Source organism: Stylophora pistillata, chromosome 8 (assembly GCF_964205215.1).
Source record: "Stylophora pistillata chromosome 8, jaStyPist1.2, whole genome shotgun sequence".
NCBI classification, from domain to species: domain Eukaryota; kingdom Metazoa; phylum Cnidaria; class Anthozoa; order Scleractinia; family Pocilloporidae; genus Stylophora; species Stylophora pistillata.
The window spans coordinates 32,888,905-32,909,246 of NC_142526.1; the positions used below are offsets into that span (position 1 = coordinate 32,888,905).

At 36.0% G+C, this 20,342-nt stretch overlaps 3 protein-coding genes across 8 annotated transcripts; 1 reads left to right on the forward strand and 2 right to left on the reverse strand.

Annotated features, from left to right (window-relative positions):
* Window positions 1–1,561: 1,561 nt before the first annotated feature.
* On the reverse strand, window positions 1,562–20,033 carry LOC148725900 (uncharacterized). 6 transcript variants are annotated; one of them, XM_088730073.1, is made up of 19 exons: window positions 19,856–20,030; window positions 19,531–19,563; window positions 19,215–19,283; window positions 18,635–18,715; window positions 18,463–18,504; window positions 18,173–18,238; window positions 17,960–18,007; window positions 17,771–17,874; window positions 16,935–17,017; window positions 16,689–16,725; window positions 4,710–4,752; window positions 4,193–4,300; window positions 3,837–3,918; window positions 3,671–3,731; window positions 3,127–3,171; window positions 2,945–2,974; window positions 2,607–2,660; window positions 1,895–2,135; window positions 1,562–1,779 (listed from the first exon to the last, which is right to left on the reverse strand). In XM_088730073.1, the coding sequence occupies exons 1-14, from the start codon at window positions 19,989–19,991 to the stop codon at window positions 3,710–3,712; spliced, it is 954 nt and encodes a 317-aa protein (XP_088586199.1). In that variant the 5' UTR covers window positions 19,992–20,030; the 3' UTR covers window positions 1,562–1,779; window positions 1,895–2,135; window positions 2,607–2,660; window positions 2,945–2,974; window positions 3,127–3,171; window positions 3,671–3,709. The 6 variants fall into 6 exon arrangements, with proteins under 6 accessions (XP_088586199.1, XP_088586197.1, XP_088586202.1 ...); XM_088730071.1 differs by having other exon boundaries at window positions 18,629–18,715; XM_088730072.1 differs by having other exon boundaries at window positions 1,698–1,779; window positions 1,895–1,951; window positions 18,629–18,715.
* On the reverse strand, window positions 5,256–11,887 carry LOC111343820 (uncharacterized). The gene is made up of 9 exons (XM_088730069.1): window positions 11,032–11,887; window positions 10,290–10,530; window positions 9,693–9,805; window positions 9,027–9,310; window positions 8,285–8,552; window positions 7,881–8,078; window positions 7,448–7,605; window positions 7,094–7,200; window positions 5,256–6,909 (listed from the first exon to the last, which is right to left on the reverse strand). Exons 1-9 carry the CDS (start codon window positions 11,885–11,887, stop codon window positions 6,393–6,395), a joined length of 2,742 nt encoding a protein of 913 aa, XP_088586195.1. The 3' UTR covers window positions 5,256–6,392.
* Window positions 12,030–16,116, forward strand: LOC111337624 (uncharacterized). Its single transcript, XM_088730070.1, has 6 exons — window positions 12,030–12,192; window positions 13,014–13,193; window positions 13,511–14,347; window positions 14,555–14,637; window positions 14,851–15,070; window positions 15,616–16,116. Exons 1-6 carry the CDS (start codon window positions 12,030–12,032, stop codon window positions 15,735–15,737), a joined length of 1,605 nt encoding a protein of 534 aa, XP_088586196.1. The 3' UTR covers window positions 15,738–16,116.
* Window positions 20,034–20,342: the final 309 nt, after the last annotated feature.

Genomic DNA, 20,342 nt, shown 5'->3' on the forward strand with positions numbered 1-20,342 from the left:
CTGATTAAGAACCCCTGATTTTAAGACCCCTCATTGTAAGAACCCCTGACTGTAAGACCCCTGATTTTAAGAACCCCTGATTTTAAGACCCCTCATTTTAAGAACCCCTGATTTTAAGACCCCTGATTGTAAGAACCCCCGACTGTAAGACCCCTGATTGTAAGAACCCCTGACTTTACTGAGACCCCTGATTGTAAGAAACCCTGATTGTAAGAACCCCTGACTGTAAGACCCCTGATTGTAAGACCCCTGATTTTAAGAACCCCTGATTCTAAGAACCCCTGACTGTAGGAACCCCTGATTTTAAGACCCCTGACTGTAAAACTAGCTGGTAGCCCATAAAGCGAGAGGTTGTGAGCTGAATTCCTACAGTACACAGCATTTATTCTTTTTTTTTTATCTTATCAACGGATATATCTCTGCATAAAAAAATATATGGAAAGACAACATTTGCCTTTCTTATGCTTGCATTTAAAAAATCACGTGGAGCGAATAAGTCATCTGAGAATTCATAGAGAACTTCGACAGATTTCGAATTCAACTTTGCTTTAACTTTGGAATGATGTTAATTCTTGTGTTACTGTCGATTTCATTACGAAAATACTACTTTTCAAGTTTGACAAGTGCTTCGCTTTATTGTAAATTGAAAATCAAAATTACTGAAATCAAAATTGCTTATATAAACTTTTCATAACTGCCGACAGTATAATAACACCTTTATTTAGACACGATAATGTTTAAAGCTGAACAGCTTAATTGTGGGGTCGTGTGCAAATGCAAATAAACTCTAAATTAAATCAATTCAAATTTATTTCAGTTATTTGGCTGGATTAACAGGAAGGGGGGTATTGTAGTTGTGAGAACCAATATTAATGATCAGAAATGAATGAATGGATAATATCAACTATTAACTGAGGGAATTTGAGCCTCTATTGTTTGGATGATCACTGAGCAAACCTTTCGAAATCAGTTTTGCTTTAAAGACCCTCAACAGTGTATGAAAGAAGAAATTATTAAGGCCACCATTACATATCAACGAAAAGAACTTTTCTTTCATTTCATTTCATTTCATGCGCATAGTTGTTTGTAATCTTGTTGATACTGAAATCAAAATGATGTGAAAACCGCCAACAGTAGTTCCTTTGGGGCAACCCTAAAACCCGGAATCCGGAATTCTTTAAATAAGTTGTGAAAACCTATCTATTGCCAGAAAAGAAATGAATGGATACAATAAACAGTTAATTTAGAGAGTGCGAGTTTTTATTTGTACCATCATTGAGCTAACCCATCCGTTTTGCTTTCAACGAATGATTTCTTACTTTGTGTCACATTGGCAATAATCATCACCTCCCGTTTAATTCAGTTAATCAAGTTGCGAGATTCACTTATAGTTTATTATTATACAAGGAGAGATGTTGAATACACTTATAATTGCCTAGTGCTGAACCTGGACCTCATTCACTTTTATTATTATTTGTATTGACAGCATCAAAAGACATGCAAATAGACAAACTATTGATAATATATCTCATAACTTTTTTGAAGAAAAAACAACATCAAGGAAGGGAAATGAAGTTTAATTTGAATAAAACCCATCCACAACTTGCATCACAACTTAAATTGTTGTATTGCTTATAAAAATATGAATTACAATATGGGTAATACATAATAACTTATTAAGAACAAATCACTAAAAATTAAATAGAAATGAAAATTTATTGATTAAGTTCAACAATTGAGATTTTACTACAAAAATACAAATTATTAATTCTTGAAAGTCTGCAGAAAAAAAAAATACGTTTTAATCAAATAAATTCTTCAAAAGATCTGCACTTTTTCCTTCAACTTTTGAAATATTAACTATACTTCATTTCAAACCACTTACGATACTTACAATTCTACTATCTTCATCACAGTCACTCTCATTATTACGGGGATATTTACAAGATTCCTACAAAATATATAAAAGAATCAATTTTTACTCGTTTGTGTTTGACCACCTATGTTTTCAAAGTTGTTTTCCAAATGAAAGGTTTACTATTCACTTAAAAAAGACTTGCAATGGATAATTTTTCAAATACATCATTAAAAGTAATTACCCCTTCACTAAACCTTGCGAGCCTTCTCTTGCGGACCTAAACAAGAATGATTAATTGGAGTTTTACTCACATTAAAGTATTTCCCAAGACTTATTAAGACTTATTAAGGGAATAATTTCTCCAGTGTTCAAAGAGTTGCAAAGAAACCATCATAATTATCATTTAAACCCAAAAAATTTCACCTTGCCTTGCTGATAATTATTACCGTGCAGTGCTGCACATGCAGTTGAAATTCAAAGTACAATGAGGAAATTGGCATTTGACCAACACTTAGAACTCATGGAAGAACAAATTCACTGCACGCCAGTGAATTTGCTGGATTTTTCCTTATATTAGAGTTTTTTAGGAACATCAATTGACGAGTACGTCAATTGCAGACAAAGATATATCAAGGATTCTTAAAAGCCATAACTGGGAATATCCAATAAATCAATCAAAGTCCAATTTCGCACTTTGGCCAGTTAAGCCATATTAGTTTTGGCAGTTTCAAGGAAGTACAGACATTACCTCCACAGAATCCACCACAGTTTCATCCTTATTTTCACCCTCACCAAGATCAGCCTGCCATATAAGTAAAATACAATGAGTTATTTTAATTTAGTAGACAATTAACATGGGGCATAAAAGCGATCATTTCCCAATTTCCTGTTTTGCTTTTAATAGCACTATATACAGCCACATTTCACTCTGTGCAAAAACAGATGCCTTCACTTATACACAAATATATACATACTACTGGTATACGCATTTCTGTTGATGTGGAGTTTTGGAATACTACTTTTCAGATATTATCTGGTTTATTTATTGTTAATAAATACAATTGCCAGAACATTTGCATTATTTACCTCATTTTCTAAGTCCTGAGGTCTTTGGGCCTGTGATTGAATTTAGAACACATGGAAATGGACATGCCAAGATTTAGAAATTCATTTGGAAGTAATATATCTGTTAATGAACGATGTTGATATTCTGCTCATGTAAGGTTAAAAAATCTTTAAAAATATACAACAAATTTAATTAAACTTACTCTTTCCTCTGTTTGTGGTTTGCTTTTGGCCCTGTCTAAAGCCTCCTGAAAAAGTGGAATTCATAATAAAGTATATGTAATTCAAAGCACCACTTTATAAAATACATTTCAAATAAAGCCAACGATTGTATTTCCAGTTTCTTCATTCTTGTTTTTATATTAATTTTTCTTTTCTACAAAAAGAAAAAAATTACATCAGGATTTCTTTCTATTAGCTGTTTACATCAATAAAGCTACATTTGTTTCCTAGTTCATATAGTGCTATCTTTGAGGTGTCTGATTGGTTTATCCAGAAAGCCAACAATGGTATTTTCAGTTAATTTCCTCTTTATTGTTTGTATTTTTTAATTTTTCTCTTCTACCAAAAAGATATACACCATGAGTTCTTTCTATAAGCAGTTTACATTTCTTTTTCTAATGTACATGCATTGGCATTTTTGTGCTGTATGTGTGGTATACGCAGATTTAACTGTCTTTGGTACACAATTTTGAATCTACAGTGTATTTAATGGTTGCCAATTTATCTGTGATCTACCAAACTTACAGAAGCTTGCAATTCAATTTCCTGCTGTAATCTTATAGCTCAGTCCCTTTCCAAGAGGTCCCTGTAAATTCAAATTAATGTAGTTTGAGTTAGAAAACTTAAACCATTATGGTTATAATGAGATCAACCTGAACAATAATTAGTTATAGTACACTGCAACATTAACTTGTGAGCCTTTAGAGCATTTGAAGCCTCCTTGCCTTGGTGTATTGCTTCTACCAACTCTCTTGTAAGGCTACTTTCATTTCCTTAAAGACATAGTCATCCATACCATTAATACACAACGAGATAATTATCAGTGTTAAATTGCATAATTTAACAGAACATCATACACTTGAGTTTTTTTCATTTCGTGGTTTGTTTGTTTGTAAATGTTTTTTAAAACTCCCAAATCAGAAGAAAATCAGGAGATTTGAGATTTTTGTAAATTATGATTATCAGCTACAGGACTACCATGTATGGGATACCTTTGATAGGTTACAATTTGAGCAACAAATTGGAAGCTCAGATACCTGCACTGACCTGCTATCAAACTTCCAACTATCATCCTGTTGGAAGTTAACGTGGGCTGCATCACCCTGATCTCCACATCTTCACTTGATTGTTGAGATTGTTGATGTTTCCCACAAGCTATGCAAATAAGACAGTCAATTCATTATATTACTGAGGACATGACAATATCTCTTTTGGATGGTTCTGTTCAAAACATATTACTTTTGCATGCATTTTTGTTGAACAACTAATTTGTGTTTGTTTCCTAACTTTTATTTTCCAAGACAATGTTGTGATTGACAATGAGCTATGGAAAAATCTGTTTGAGGTTACATGCCTTTTGAGAGCTGACTTTTGTTGTCCAATAAACTGCTGTTTCATGGTAAAAGTGGGAAAAAATTTGAAAATGATTTCCTTGGGATACAGCTTGATAATCATGTGAGTCACCAGGAGAACCACCAGTGTCTCAACAACTAATAATAATTATAATAATAATAATAATAACAATAATAATAACAGAGGTTGGTAATCAAGCCTAAACACTTACCACTGTTATCAAAATTGCTGCCTTGACAGGAGGCACACAGATAGCACCCTTACCAAAGCAAAAGTATGGGAATGGTATGGGACTGCTTGGACCATATCTGACCCATAGATGGGAATGGTATGGGAAGGTAACCTGGGTATATGGAATTGGTATGGGGCCAAATTTTACCAAATTTTTAACTATGGGACATGCATGGGAAGAAAATAGAAGGCTTCTTATTTTATGGGAAACCTATGGGAATAAGGTTCCCATACACATCCCATACCAATAAGAATTCCCACAACTGTCCTTACCTATGGCATTGATATGGGACATTCATTATGAAGAGTATACCATAGATTACCCATACCAGCTGACAGGTGTTCATCATGCCCCATAGATTTCCCATTGTGAAAACTGTATGGGATCTCTATGGGACATTCACTCTCCATATTTCAACCATTTCAGCTCTTGTTTCCCAAAGATCTCCCATGACAGTAGTTCTATGGGAAATCTATGGGACATATCTATGCTCATAATGGCAATGGGAAAACACATGTCCACACATTGAGTAATTGACAATTTTATTAATTGGACTGAGACAATAATGTCCTCTATTGTAAACAGAGAGCAAAAACCATTAATTATTCTGACAGGCTACATTTTTTTTAACTGAAATGACCATAAAAGTCTAAGAATATTTTACATGAGTCAAGAGATAACTTTGCAACACTCTGACATGCTTCCCTAATAAAAATAGATGAAAATTTCATTCAAGTTTCTGTTCACCTATGCATTGTCATTGTGTTACATGTCATAATTCAAGTGTTAACTTGAGTTTTATGAAACTTACAACAATATCAACATGCATATACTGCATCATACTTTGTTGAATAATAAATCCTTCTCATTGTCACCATGAACTGAAGGCCTTTTTTCAAAAAAGTTTTTCATGTTTGAAAAATTAAGTTTGGTAGCAAAGATTCAAGGCTTTATATTAAATGAAATCTTTGCAGACTGTACGTAGGAAAATAACAAGCTACATGTTCCTTATTACATGAAATCTTTGCAATGCCTAAACTTTGCGAATTTGGCAATTAATTTTAAAATATTGAAAAGTTTAAGTGGCATGAAAAACAAGTTTTGTGTACATAACATGATGTGAAAATTATGTGATGCATTAGGTAAAAATCAAGAAAGAATAAGTTAAATTACAGTTTGCAAGTCCAAAAGAAAATGAAAAGTGAAGTTAACTTTGAAGATGTGAGTGTCAACGGACCTGAAGCTTGATAACATAATAGTTTTTGAAACTTATTTGTACAACAATCCTTATATTTAGGTCATAGAATTTTTACAGTAAATTGCCAAAATTGAGGTAAATCACCTCACTGATAAACACAGAATAAAAGTGACTCAAAATACAAAACCTTTTGCAAAATTGTGAAATGCATAAACCTCAAAATCACAAAATTAATGTGGTGCGAAAATTTAATGTAATAAGGCTTCAGTAAGCTTAAATGCAAGGCCTTATGCGTCCAATTGTGTGTTGAAGACTGATGACGAAGCTTGAATGCAAAAAAAATTCAGTGATTTGAATTTATACAATCATTGTTGATGTTCATCGCTTTACATTGGCAGGCCAGTGACAATTTTTGGTCTAAAATTTGCAAAAGAAAATGCATGTACATGTATACAAGACAATGTTCAGTCCTTTTCAAAATGGTTAGGAAAATGCGCAGCATATCCCACCTCACTATCTGAAAATTTAATGTACAGACACACATCTATAATGTCCTCTAAAGGGATAATGTCAAATCTGTTCTTCTTTGGTTGGTGGAGAGGAACAATGTGATTGACAACATTCCCCAATACTTCATGCCTTTCACAAAGTACTCCACTAGACTTGGGCATTGGAGCGATGACTGCGCCACAAGTCATCCTGAAAGTTTCCTCAACCAAAAAGAACACTTCAATTTGGCCATAGCTTGTGTGCCCTCCCTGGCAATACGCAATGGTGAAGTTGTTTCTTCTTGAAACTCTCTTGTACATTTGTGAGTGAAAAATGGCATCCCCAAATTGTAGACGTTTAAAGAAAGTGACACATTCAATGGACTCCACACCCAAACAAAGCAGAAGATCTTCTTCAAATGGTGCACCAGGTGTCCCTTTCTTTAGAGCACCAATTGCAAAAAACTCATTTTTGAGATGCATCCTGTTGGTCCTGAAAGACAAGAAAAAAATACTGCTGTTATACAACCTATGCCCCTTAGAGGTCTTTACTTAAAGTCATATTACTCCAGACTTGTTTAGAAGTTCCTTGCGATTGGATTACAATTTGTTAAACATACACAAAAACAATAAGTAAGTAGAATGATTGATATGCCACGAAAGGGTTAACTACCAACCTGTTTGTTTGCCCACGAAGCCGCAGCACCAGATCTTTTGCATGCCCTGGAGGAATCTCTTTTATCATTTCTGGGAAGCTTTGTTGACTTGTCACAGCAGTCATTATCTTCAAAACAATAAAAAATTAAATGGAAACTTAGAACCATTGAATGCAAGACATACAACAAGAACACACACTGAATAAATTCTATTGTATTATGGCCTGACTCCATTATTTTTACTTTGTGGCTAAAAGTTGGTCAAAACAGTAATTCATTGTCTTAAAACTTGTTTAAAATTATACCAGGAAGAGTACAACAACCATCAACTTCCTGTACAAAGTATTAATTGAACAGTTTGCAACACTAGCTGACCTGGATTGCAATGTTTTGTGTTCCATGGAAATAATTAGAAAGGTCTCCATTCCAATCCTCAAAAACGAACAAGGAACTGCTCCAAAGGGGACCATGATCCCGCACTGATTTCTCCAAATGAAGCAGCATGTGCTGATTCATCAGCACATATCTTGGATCTGTCAATATAAAAAGATACATGTACTTCCTGTAAGGGCAGGAATAAAATACCTTTTGCAGTTCTTTTGCAGTGTGTCCATTAAGTGTGCATTCCCTATCTTGGTTATTAGCACAAAGGATTTTAAGTCTTATGAGTTAATTAACCAAAAAATTCAAGCTCATGGTTATGTTGCTTGAAAATAATTTATAACACCTTGAGTAAACTTTGAATAGTTAGCACTATATATAGCAAGTGATATATACTGTTTTTATCATTACATATAATATTTCTTACCATAATACACATCAAACATCTCAACAAAATGAATCAGGAACTTTCCAGCCATTTGAAGTTGTCCAGGGGAAATGGATCTTCCAGACAGTAAGGTAATGCCACCAACCAACAAGGCATAATGCTGGTAATAATCGTCAGGTAGAATTCCTTTTAAACAGGGTAGGGAATAATAAAGTAGCCAGTTGCGGTACTCTGTAGCTGTAAAAGAAGAAACAGTGCAAATGAATATGATATCAATGCAGGCTTGGACTTGCTTAGGTAAGTGTGGAAACTAATTAAGACTTTCAACTTTTTCTTTCATTTTTCTTTACATTTATAAAATACACTCTCCCCCTCCACCCAGCAAGACACTGATAAGTGCACTAAATAATAAAGCTTCAGCTTATGTCTCATAAGTTGATTACCTTTCCAGAATTTTACATGATGCTGAATACTTCTTGGGATCCTGGTAATCACAGTAGGGGGCTTGATCTCCAGCAGGCGTTTATCCACCATCTCTACTTGGCTCCCACAGTACCACCTCTGATCACTGTGCTTTGAATTAAACCACAGGCCAACAAGTTGTTTTACAACTCCAAGGTAGACACAGTGCATAGCATCTATAGCAATGCCATTAACAACGTCGAAGCTCGGTAACTGTAATAATGGGCTTGGTGCCTTAATGCCACAAACCTGTAAAGGAAATCTGAAGTTCAGTGTTTTCCCAAAAATAACTAAAGGCATTTTAAAACAAGATACATATTCTTGAGCAACAACATTTCCAAGACCTGGTTCACAGTAGTGACATAACAACATAGAGAAAAAATAAGTTTCTTCCTTACAATGTTATGCTTTAGTCATTATGTTCTTGATATCTTGTGTTGTTCACACTAATAACAAATCATCATATTCATATCTATGTTGTGGTTTAAATTTGTCTTTGGTTTAAAATTTTTCAAACCAGTTTGAATACTAACTATCATTGCCTCAAATTGATTATCGTAGTATGAAAAAAGGGAAATAAAAATCAAACTGGTTTAAAAAATTTTAAACTAAAGATAAAGTTGAACTACAACATCCATGAACCACATGTAACGTTCTTTTTATTATTTAGATGTAATCAAAATATTAAGTTACAATCAAAATATTAAGTCACAGGTATCTTACAGTGGCATTCTTTTCAAGGGCTTCATACGAGTGAGCCTTAACATCCACTGCCTCACGTGGTTTAGCATGCCCAGATGGAGTGTTGCGAAATGGAAAGGTCATAACATGGCCTCTTCCAGTAGTCTTGACAATGTCGCCATGTTCATCACAAAAGCTACAGCTATCGTGGCCAACATATGTCATCTGCTCAAGGACACCAGCTCTGGCTGGAAGATCAAAGTGACCAGAAAGAGCCATAACCTTGGATTTCTTCTTTGCTCCATCTGGAAGTGTGACTTCAATTCCTGTTATATCAAAAAGTACAATAATTTTAAACTTCTCCTTTTATGAACAACCCCTTTATACAGACCAAATTCATACCTCAAAGAACTTTCAATCACTGAGTTCCTAAGTTTGTCTTTGGGTGTTATTTCAATAAACAAACTTTTAAAGTCTTAAGTAAAATATTACATGTTATACTAAAGGCACTCTCCAATTAAAAGACTGACCACATGACACATGTTCTGGAGATTCTTTATTTAATTGTTACTTTTTTCAATTTTTTAATTCCTTTGTAAAAACGGCTATTGATGGATGAGTACAGTACCTTTACACAAAAAATTTATTTTATGGAAAAATAAATGAAAATTTAGGTGACTTATCCAAATGTAATTGTTTTTTACTAACCATGCATTTCTGTTTTCCACAAAGTGTCAACAAATGGCTTGAAGAAAGTTGAGAAAAAAGGTTTCTCTTCACCAAACCATAGACCACCAAATATTCTGTACTTGTTAGTTCTCCTGTAAAAGTAACATATCTGGTGTAAGTGCTTAGGTAAGATAGTCCATATACAAGGCAAGTGGCTCATCAGAGCTGGGGCTTATCCTAGTTTATTTTAACATGAACCGACTAGGAGTATTTCTACTCCCCCCTGGATGAGATGCTAGTCGATTGCAGTTTTATCCCCAGGAGTAAATTTTCTGGTAACCATTTATACACCTGAGAAAGGAAGGCACTATGCAAGTATCTGTTCACTTTGCAAGTACTCTATAGTGTAAAACTTACATAATTTTATACTGTTAACTACCTACAAGAGCTTGTGACTCCTTAAAGTTAATGTACATGTAACTGCATTCTGACTCATTAATACAACACATTTCATTTGATACATATAACTGAGAATGGATGTTTGAGGGTGAATAATACTGTAATTATTGTTGTCCTTACTTTTTTTAAAATACAGTGTGGTAAATACCGGTATTGGGCCTACATATATTTGTGTACCTTAGTGATGGAGGAAGCTCATTAACGAGGAGAAACAGAGGCCAAACTCCAAATTGTGATGAACGAAATATTGCCACACCATCAGTGTTAAGTTTTACTGAGATGTTATATGGCTCTAGAAGAAATCCACCTGGACCACTCTTGCTTTTGTAAAGGGAACCATCATAGACATCTTCTATATTGTCTTCAGCCCTCTTAACTCGGTGAAATCGGTACTTTAGTCCATCAACAAATTCTGAATCTGAAGAAAAAGAGACCCTTGTATAAAACATAGCTGAACGTTCTTGATGTAGAGGGCATACTAGCATTTTACATTTCCCTGTAATCTATGCTTAAATTGTATTCAGTAACAGCTCATATGCAAAAGAGGCATGCATTAATTTTTGCAGTTCCAGGTTCAAATCCCTGTATCAGAATGCACATGATTTGTGTGAAATCCCCACCTCCCCGGACCCAAAAAACTGTCCATTGATGTCGATTGACCTGCAAATGACGTAGGTGTCCAATTACAGGTATCCGATTTGAAGTATGCAGACATTGGATACCAGTACATGTACAGTACCAACCTGATCATGCACCAATTACATGACAAATAGGCCTCTCCAGAACCAGAATTTTGTTATAGATAATGAAAATAATAACGATATTATGTTATAAATTATGACGACTGTTGGACTGTGGTAGTAGCATTTGAAAATACTTTAATACTGTAACACAATTACATACTTAGTCTTGCACTTACCAGAGAAAAACTTAAGTAGCTGATTTTCAATAGGCACTTCAATGAAGAATCCACCGTTGTTTTGGATGCTTTTGCCACAAATGGTACAGTTTCCTTTGACATCTTTGCCATAATATGCCTTGCAGAAACCACAGAAGTAATCCTTGACAACATTTCCCTTCGCTCTGCTCAGAAATTGGAACAGGTTGTTTACTGTTGTCTTGCAGTTGTTAGGCCGGGGACAGTGAGCCTCTATTACTGCAAGCAAATCATTGAATGCTTCACGTGTAAGCTTGTGCTTAAACACGAAAGATAGCAACAACACAACACTTGAGTTACTTGTGATTGGAGCTCCCGAATATAGCATGTCATCTGATTCTGCTCCACAATGTTCTGGAATGCATTCAGTGTCTATTTCATCAGGGTTCTCACAGTCACTGAAAATGTCCGAGCAAGCATCCTCGTCTTTGACAAATTGTTCAAAAGTGTTAGTATCCGCGGAATCAAACAGTTCAAATTCGTCTCCGCTTATCCCCGAATTATTTTCTTCTTCCACTCCAAATGTGCTTGAATCTTCCATGTCTTGCACTTGAAAATAGCTGCAGTCTTCACCTAAAATCATGCTGTTTGTTTCTGCTTCGAATATTTCAGCAGGATCGCCAGTACAAAGAGGCTGTGCATGTCGCGTGTCGGGAATCATTTCTTCAACATCGCATTTGTTTAAATCATTTCGTGTACCAGTTGATGATTGTTTCGCTTTATAGAGGTTGCCTTTTCGTCTTCTTGCCGCTGGAAATTTGTATGGATTAGAATGACGCATGTATTCTCGGTAGCGACCTCTTTGTTCTCGTGCAACCTTCTCGCCATCGTCGGCCATGTTTGTTGACTTAAAGTCTAGTTCCCGGTCCCCCACACGTGTTGTTATTCAAGTGCGCGTGCGTAGTGGACTTTCGGACTCAACACAAGAACACGTGGTGTTAAATTGACCAATAACGAGAGCCCTTCAGACCCACGCCGAAATGCGCGTCCTTTTCAAATTTTTCACACATTTCGGCAAGCCTTTCTTCAGAGAGTTTGTTACTTATACAGAGCGAGTTTTAAGGTTTGTTTGCCTATTCCCACTGCAAGAAAAGATGGAAAGAAATTCAAGGAAAAGAAGTGCTCCAGCGCGTCTAAGAGAAGGTAAGCAACTCGATTGAATCGTGTTTATGAAAGCACAAAGTGATCGACAAGCATGCATGTTGTCAGATCAGTGAGTAAGTACATGCACCTTAGTTGTTTATAATTTTTGCCAAACTATCAAGTTTATTCAAAAGGATTCACTTGTACTCTTGCATGCTTATAGACCTTGCATATCAAACATTTGAAGACAAAGAAAAGACATTACCTTTACTCACTCTGCACATATCAGTTGCCTAAATTTCCCTGGAACATGTTTAAGTAATGTCTCTAGCCAGAGAGTAATAACAGAAACTACCGGTAAACTGAACTTAAAAGGAAAATTTGAGCCAAAGTTATGAATGGATTTCCCCCCTTGAATAGAACATTTCAATCAGTTCTATTGACTTTGGTGCTCCAGTAATATATTTATTGTATTGCAAATCGGGAAACATTACAACTGACCAAGAAACAAGAGTCCTCTTGTTGCTCCAAAAACTTGCTGCTTCAGACATTAGTCAAAATTCAAAGGGCATAGGGGTATGTACATATGGTTACCGGTCATCTCACCAACAGGAAGTTTCACCACCAACAAACTCAATGCCACTCTGCACATGTTTTAAGAACTAGAAATGCATGGTATTGGTAGTATCTTGGGTTGTTTTCTGGTGGCGAGACTCACTGGTGACAAAGTGACCAGTAACTGTACAGATTGTATTCCCAGAAAGCATCCAAACAGCCTGGCCCCTTAATTAAAAAAGTTTTTTTTATGCCTCTTGCTGCTGACAGTTAATTGTTTGAATTTAAGAAAATTCAAAGGGTTTTAATTTTTGTTACACCTGTAGAACTTTGGTACCTTGTAAAATATGAGGATGATGAAAATTTGAGAGTGCTTGCTGAAGAGGAAGTTCGACACATCTTCCCTGACGACGAAGAAGACAATGAAATGCAAGTTGGGGATATCGTTAATGCTTTGTGGATCCCCAATGGTAAATACTATGATGCCAAGATACTAAACAAAGGGGGTGAGTCAATTTTGATTGTCGCTTATCCAGGTTTAATTTACATGTACTACATGTACAATGCCACCACCGGGCACGGTTTTATCTTACTTATCTTCTCTCTTGTAGTTTCCGCACAGTGCTTGTTGTACCACCAGCCTAAGATGCCTTTCACTCTTGGATGTTTTTAATTTAAATTGACTGTGCGCCACCTGGTCGGCCACTTTGAAATCACTCGCTTAATCTTGGAATTGTCCTCTTCTCAGTTTTTCTACCATTTAAAATGTTGCAAGGCAAAAGGATGAACTGTTTTTTTTTTTTTTCAAAATCTTTCTTTACAGCGGATAAGAACGAGCTTATGAAGGAGAGGATGCAATTAGAAAAAGAAAAGAAGAATGGAAACAAAGGACAGGAGCCCAAAGCACAGAAAAAAAGAAAGCATCCTGAAGGAGACAAGGAAAACCAGAAAAAGAAAAAGAAGCAGGAGTCAACAGAGAGTGCTAAAGAAAAGGAGCAGGCTGTCCAAAACAAGGAAGAGAAAAGGAAGAAGAAAGAACAGGAGCAAGAAAGACAGAAGATGATGCTGGAAGCAAGAAAGGCCCAGGCTATAAGTCGATGGGTTGCTTCTACAACAGCAACTACACACAATGATGAGGTTACAATTGTAAATGATTCACCCAGCGTCACTTTCACACCCCAACCACTTCGCCAAGCCAACTCTTCGAACCAGTCACCAATGACTCCAGCTCGCATCGCTTACACATCAGGCAGAACCCCAAGCACAACTCCTGAGTCAATGCGATCAACCATACAAGAATCTTCAGTAGCCAACCTAACTGTGCCTGGAAGTTCTACTGGTACCAAATCATTCACCAGAACCCCAAACACCAGTGTTATCTCCACTCCAGGATCAGTGCAATCGAAGCAGAGCTCTTCAGCTGCTAACCCAAAGCCAGCTGCTACTAAAACAAAGGGAACCCGTGAGCCCAAGAGAGGTCTTCATTTTCAAAGTGCCATTGCAGACAACAGTGATGATGAAATGGAGGAGGAGGTGGTGGGGGAACAAATCCTTGAGGATGCTGATGCTTTTAGTAGTGACTGCTGTAAAGAACAGAGGATGGAGATAAAAGCGTTAAGGAAGCGGCTGGAGAAAGTGCACAAGAGACTCAACATAGCATGTAAGTTTCCACTTTCTGAGTTTGAAAGCTCCATGTTTTCAGCTACACACCAACACACATGTACATCTACATGTAGGCTATAGTACCATTTGGAGATGATACTCAATAGAATTTAGTGAAGTAAGGAGTTAATTCTGTTTTAAAAACATGAAGTATGATCAGCTTAAACAGAGTGATAACAGCAGATTATTTTCTTTAATACTGAAGTAAAATCAAAGACATCTGCAGAAGTTATAAACAACAGACCAGGAGCTGGAGTAGTGGACAGCACATTGGCTGCTGAATACAAGGTATTACTGACAATATTATATAACGTTATGTTTTTTCATTGAGTTATATTTGCGTGGTGTATTGTTTATTTATTTGTTCGTTAATTAGGCATTCTTCGTACCCATAACTTGATTTTTTTTGTAAGCTGTTTCAGTGCAAACGACCAACAATGAACATGTAGAGGTCACAAACAGACTAAAATATAACTTAGTATACGTTTTTTTTATTTACAGATGGTAGAGGTCATGGAGGGATCCAGTGTCTTCTGGTACCCTCACCAACGGGCCTACTGTTCTGCGTTCAAGTCCTGGTCCGGATATGTCAACGCTGTTGTTGACATATTCTTCACCAAAGAAACACTTGCAATTTCAAGTGCAAGGGGAAGTGATAGAAAAGGCAAAAGCGGTGATGCAAACATTCCGTTGACCCCCCTCATCGTTGATGCCCTTGTTGGTAAGTAGTGCAACACTGAATTATTTTATTCAGAAATAAGTACATAACTTGCAGTCATGGGGATCTCTAACTCACTAATTAGAACTTGAATTGACTGGGTTTTTAAGGCATTGTTGTCCTTAAAAAATAAGCAATTTAATACAAACTTGCATGCAATAATTATGATATAGAATTGAAGCAGAGAGAGTTTTATTTGGACACAAAGTACTGGAATCCCAGTAGTTTCCATTGCAGCCCATTACAATTAACCTGGATTGAAACTTCCACAAAAAATGTATAAAACTGATCTAAAGGTTTTAATCTTACTCCCTTAGCCACAGTAGAGATAATTAAGACACCAGTAAATGAAAAAAAAAATAATGTCACTGAGCTTTCAATTAAGTTATTAATTTTATAAATCAAGCAAACAAAACAGAACCCATTACAATTGATTACCTCCAATCAAGCAATTTTTGTTTCTTGGTAAGGCAACATTCCACGTATAAGTTGGGGTACTGTTTTACATGTAAATATGACTTAATATTAACTTAAACTTTTTTTTTCAGGTAAAGTCTGTTCAAAGTTTTCAAAGGACTCTCCTCAACCGAGCCAAATCATACAGAAGATAAACATGAAATGTGTGGAAGCTAGAAGGCCCCCAAGAGTACGAGAGCAACGAGCAGAATGAACACTTTTTATAATTACTGTAAAACTGTTTAACTTCAAGAGTTTACCAATTTCATTATGTTGACCAAAAAGAAAATTTCTGTTTGATAATGTTGACCAAAATACAGAATAACAGTTTCATAGTCTTGGCCAAAAATAACAGTAACCGTATTATAGTGTCGATCAAAAAGAAGAATAACAATTTGACAGAGTTGGCAAGTTAAGTCGTATTGCTTGATAAAAAAAAGTAGTGTTGTTAATGATAGTGTTGAGCGAGAGGAAAACTACCGGTTTCATAGTGTTGACCTAGAAGAAATATAAGATTTTTGGTTTTTTGTTATTTCTATTCAATTTTTTTTGCAAGAAATTTTAGATGCAATTAAAGATATGGTTTCAATGGACGAATATGATGTCACCATTACTTGCCTTTAACCTCACAGTCCCTTTAGTAATTTCTGAATCATATGGTAAAGATATGGGGCTGAAGTCAAAGGACCCCATAGTGTTCCCATATGAGATGTCAGCTTTGCTGAATGCTATGGGAATGATATGGAACTTTAAAATCCCATAGCAATCCCATAGAGAATGGTCCAGGGTCATTATGGGAATGGTATGGGATTGTTGCATACCATTCCCCTAATGGATACTATGGGGAATATATGGAACTTTACGAAATACGTAGCAATCCCATAGAGAATGTTCAGCCATCATATGGCATCACTATGGGACTGACCCATACCATTCCCATACCAGATCCTATGGGGAATGTATGGAACTTTACGAAATACGTAGAAATCCCATAGTGAAAGACAATAGAATGCACTTGGCGGGCACTAGTCACTATTTATGGGTTTGATATGGGAGCTAACATCCCATATAAAAACCATGCAATGCTCATAGATTAGCCATATGTTGTCCCATACCATTTCCATATTTGGACCATATATGTTCCATATCAACAGCTTTGGTAAGGGCAGGTTCCCAACACATCTGATATATCCAACAAAGCTCTGAAATGAACCAGTAGGGTGTACTATATTCAATGAAGTGATGGATACAATACTACTATATGACTTGCACTTCTCAGCTATTATTGAAATATGTTTAACTAGAATCACTTATCCCAAATGAAATGGAATGCAAAGCATGACCACTGTATAATTCTTTGCTCTGATTGTTATGAAGTTATAATTATTGCAGAAATTTATAGGAGGTGTACCTTAAGGTATCCATGGCCTTTTGCGAAGCTTTGTACCGGATGAGCACCAAAGAAATACAGTCCTGGTGGCACTGCTTTCTCATCTGAGTTCAATTTTTAGATGTAATAAGATTTTTTTAAATGTTATAATAATAATTGCTTTTAATTGTATAAATGCACAACATTTATCTTTCCTTTCCAAACATTATCGTGCAGAACCTCTAATTTCATAAGACATGCATTTCATTTCAGTGTATTTTGATGTATGTAACCTTCAACTAGTGATGACTCATCTGTATAATTTAGGGAATGGGAAGAATTGATTAGAAATGTCAAAACATTAAGTGACATGTTTTATGCCACAATTCTCACACTACAATCGGACGCAAAGCGCTAAAAAAACTAAACATGAACACAAAGTTACATGTACATTTTATACAATTATGTAAAAACACTATGAACCCAAGATAGACCTCAGTCAGTTGTAATACTAAACTTGATTCTAAATTGCAACATTAGAACTTAGAATTAATGAAATGTGAGTCCCATGAAGAAACAAGGTCATGTATAGCTGTTGGCTCCTAAGAGGTTAATCCCCAGCATTTGATTAGGTTTCCCTGCAAGTTTTCTGGTTGTCATTAATGGTGCAGGCTGGAAATAGGCACTTTGAGAAAGAATGTATTTCATCCAAACACAAAACCTCCTGACATATAGCAAGGTCATGAACCTGACTGCAACACAATCTGAAGTTTCACATGCTTATGACTAGGCCAACTGTGACTTGTCCATCATAACCTGAAGAGACTTTGTATGCAACTCTTATCTAAAATCATCCCTACAAACCTTCACACACTTACTTCTCGTGCATTTATGCACAGGAATGGTAGCACTGGGGGAACATCATGTGCTACCATTCGTTTTCTTAGAAGCTGTAAATCATAGGCTGGTCCACATCTTGGGTCTAATAGTAAGAATGTAGAATCAATTGAGCACATAACTTCTTTGCAGGACCAGATTAAGATGATTCATTTCAAGTCTTTACTTACTCGCTTCTGCACCAACCAGTTGATCCACCTCCTCTTCCACTGTTCCCACTGAAAAACATTACACCTCTTTTTTTAACTTAATATCCCTTTCTTCTATTACATTATTTTACAATATTCATGTTCAAAACCTATCAAAATGTAATTTGAACTAGGATTGACAAGCCAATATTTGACCTTTAAAATTTGTATATAACTATTGGATTACACTATTACCTTCTACTGCCTGTGCAGCCAAAATGTGGCCATCCATTCCCATAGGACAGCATGTGACTACTGACTCTAGGAAATTGAGAACAACTCAGGGAGAATGATTACAAAAACTATAAACAGCATGAATTGACTAGTTTCAGCTATAAGTTTTGTCTTTCAAGTTATTACAACTCTCATAGTCTTTTCACGTGGGTATTCCATTCTTAATATCTCTTTGTGCAATATAATTATGCCCATCCCGTTTGTAACTCAACTCCAGAAATAATAACATATTGAACTTCCTTCATCTTTACCATATAGGCTTTCAACAAACATCTCTGCTCTTTTCTGGTCACCTAATTGAAAGGAAAAGGAAAAGAAAAAGAAAAAAAAAGGAAAACAAGTTCATTAAAGCTGCAAGAGCAATGCTACCCTACACTTTAGTTCTCCAGACAGAAAAAGTATGGAAAGTATACCTACATGTACCTGCTACAATGGGTACTTGATGTACTATTGGTGATGAAGTAAAGATAGGTCTACCAAGTTCCTCATCATTTGTGTTTTCATCTGAAGTAAAAAAAAATAGGCAGTTAAGACTGGATATTGCTACTACTATTACATCCCACATCTTTTTGAGTACCCAATAGATGGTAACAAATAGTCATATTCATGATAATAAATTAATGATTAAAATAATGATAATAATATTAAAGAGGATTGACAAATTATAGTGGCTAGCTCAAGAACCTCACCATTCCTCTATCCATCTATCCTTTCGAATTCTACAGTCACACTCGCTCGCTCACTCACTCAACCAAGTCAACATTATGGCTTCACCTCCATAGGAGGTAGTGGCCATAAAAATTATTTGAAATCAAATAATATATGGATGGCTATTTTAGGGTCCACCTAAATTAAATATTAACACAAGTTTTTACGTGTTTGTATACTCTCATCTAAACACCAGTTGACATGTTTGCGTTACAGCCCCATTTATTGGTACCAAATCAAGTTTCATTTCTGACTATCCTAGAAGTCATTAATCATAACACATAATGCAATGTACCTTCTGGAGGGTCTACCACAACCACCTCGTTGGGGGCTCTCGCTACCCCAATTCCAACATTTCCAGTTCCTGATGTATCAAGCATTAAAGAAAAGAACGATCGGGTTGAAAGAAAGTGATTCTCTTGGAAAGTATTCTAGGTTACTTAACATCATCTTTTCACAGAAACTGCAATTACCAATGATAACATCACAGTCAATCACGAATTTCAATCGGTAAGGAATGTTCTCCAATTACCGATAATTGGCGGGTGCTCGATCGTCTAAGAAAAACCTTTAATGCTTAAATATGATATGAACTTTTCGTTAATAATCACCTGCTGCACCATCTCGATCTTGATTCGCGTTATCTGAAAAAGAGAGAACGACGTTATTAAGTTAATTTAAAAGAAACTGAATCATGTAGTTTAGCCGAGTGCAGGTTCAGCACATCATGAATCACTTAAGATCATCTTTTCATGGAAACTGCAATTACTATCAGAACATCACAATCAATTAAGCTAGGAATGAATTTCAATCACTTCCTTGGCAAGGAGGCAAGGAAAGTTCTACAATTACCGGTATATGGCGGGTGCTCGATCTTCTTCGAAAACCCTTTAATGCTTAAATATGATATTGATCTTTTCATTAATTAATAATCACCTGCTTCGCCATCCTGATCTTGATTCGTACTATCTGAAAAAGAGAGAACGACGACGTTATTCATTACATTTAAAAGACACGGTCTGATGTAGTTCAGCCGAGTGCAGACATAGTTAAATATGGTGCAGATTAACATGTGTACTCCTTGAATGAGATACCCGGCTGTAATGGAGGGTAAGTGGCTTAGAATACAGGCGAGTGCTCTACTCGAACGTTTCTTTAATTCATGCTTTCACTACCATCTATGTACACTCTCTTGCCTAGCTCGCCTCGTGCGTTAACATCCGGGCCCTAGCGTATGACCGTATTAGGTAACGACACTACATCTCTCCCCTCTTTGAAACAAAAACCCGCCTAGCATGATATGCGACTTAAAAGGAAACAAAACAAATTGAAACGACTTTCTAGCAGTTTCAAAGTCCTTAAGGCCTAACAGGATTGTAAAAGTGTTTAATGTTTCTAAGGCTCAAAGGAGTCCAAACACAAC

Excerpts from the sequence above, each read along its gene's own strand:
- LOC111343820 (XM_088730069.1), bottom strand. The coding sequence starts at position 11,887 with ATGGCCGACGATGGCGAGAAGGTTGCACGAGAACAAAGAGGTCGCTAC. Across the intron at positions 9,806-10,289 it reads GAGCTTCCTCCATCACTAAG|GAGAACTAACAAGTACAGAA; the intron begins GTACACAAATAT and ends TTACTTTTACAG. Across the intron at positions 6,910-7,093 it reads CTTCGTGGGCAAACAAACAG|GACCAACAGGATGCATCTCA; the intron begins GTTGGTAGTTAA and ends CTTGTCTTTCAG.
- LOC148725900 (XM_088730071.1), bottom strand. The coding sequence starts at position 19,991 with ATGTTAATCTGCACCATATTTAACTATGTCTGCACTCGGCTGAACTAC. Across the intron at positions 17,018-17,770 it reads TGTGCATAAATGCACGAGAA|ATGAGAAAGCAGTGCCACCA; the intron begins GTAAGTGTGTGA and ends AATTGAACTCAG. Across the intron at positions 4,301-4,709 it reads CAGCAATTTTGATAACAGTG|CTTGTGGGAAACATCAACAA; the intron begins GTAAGTGTTTAG and ends TTATTTGCATAG.
- LOC111337624 (XM_088730070.1), top strand. The coding sequence starts at position 12,030 with ATGCGCGTCCTTTTCAAATTTTTCACACATTTCGGCAAGCCTTTCTTC. Across the intron at positions 14,348-14,554 it reads CAAGAGACTCAACATAGCAT|TAAAATCAAAGACATCTGCA; the intron begins GTAAGTTTCCAC and ends TTAATACTGAAG. Across the intron at positions 15,071-15,615 it reads CATCGTTGATGCCCTTGTTG|GTAAAGTCTGTTCAAAGTTT; the intron begins GTAAGTAGTGCA and ends TTTTTTTTTCAG.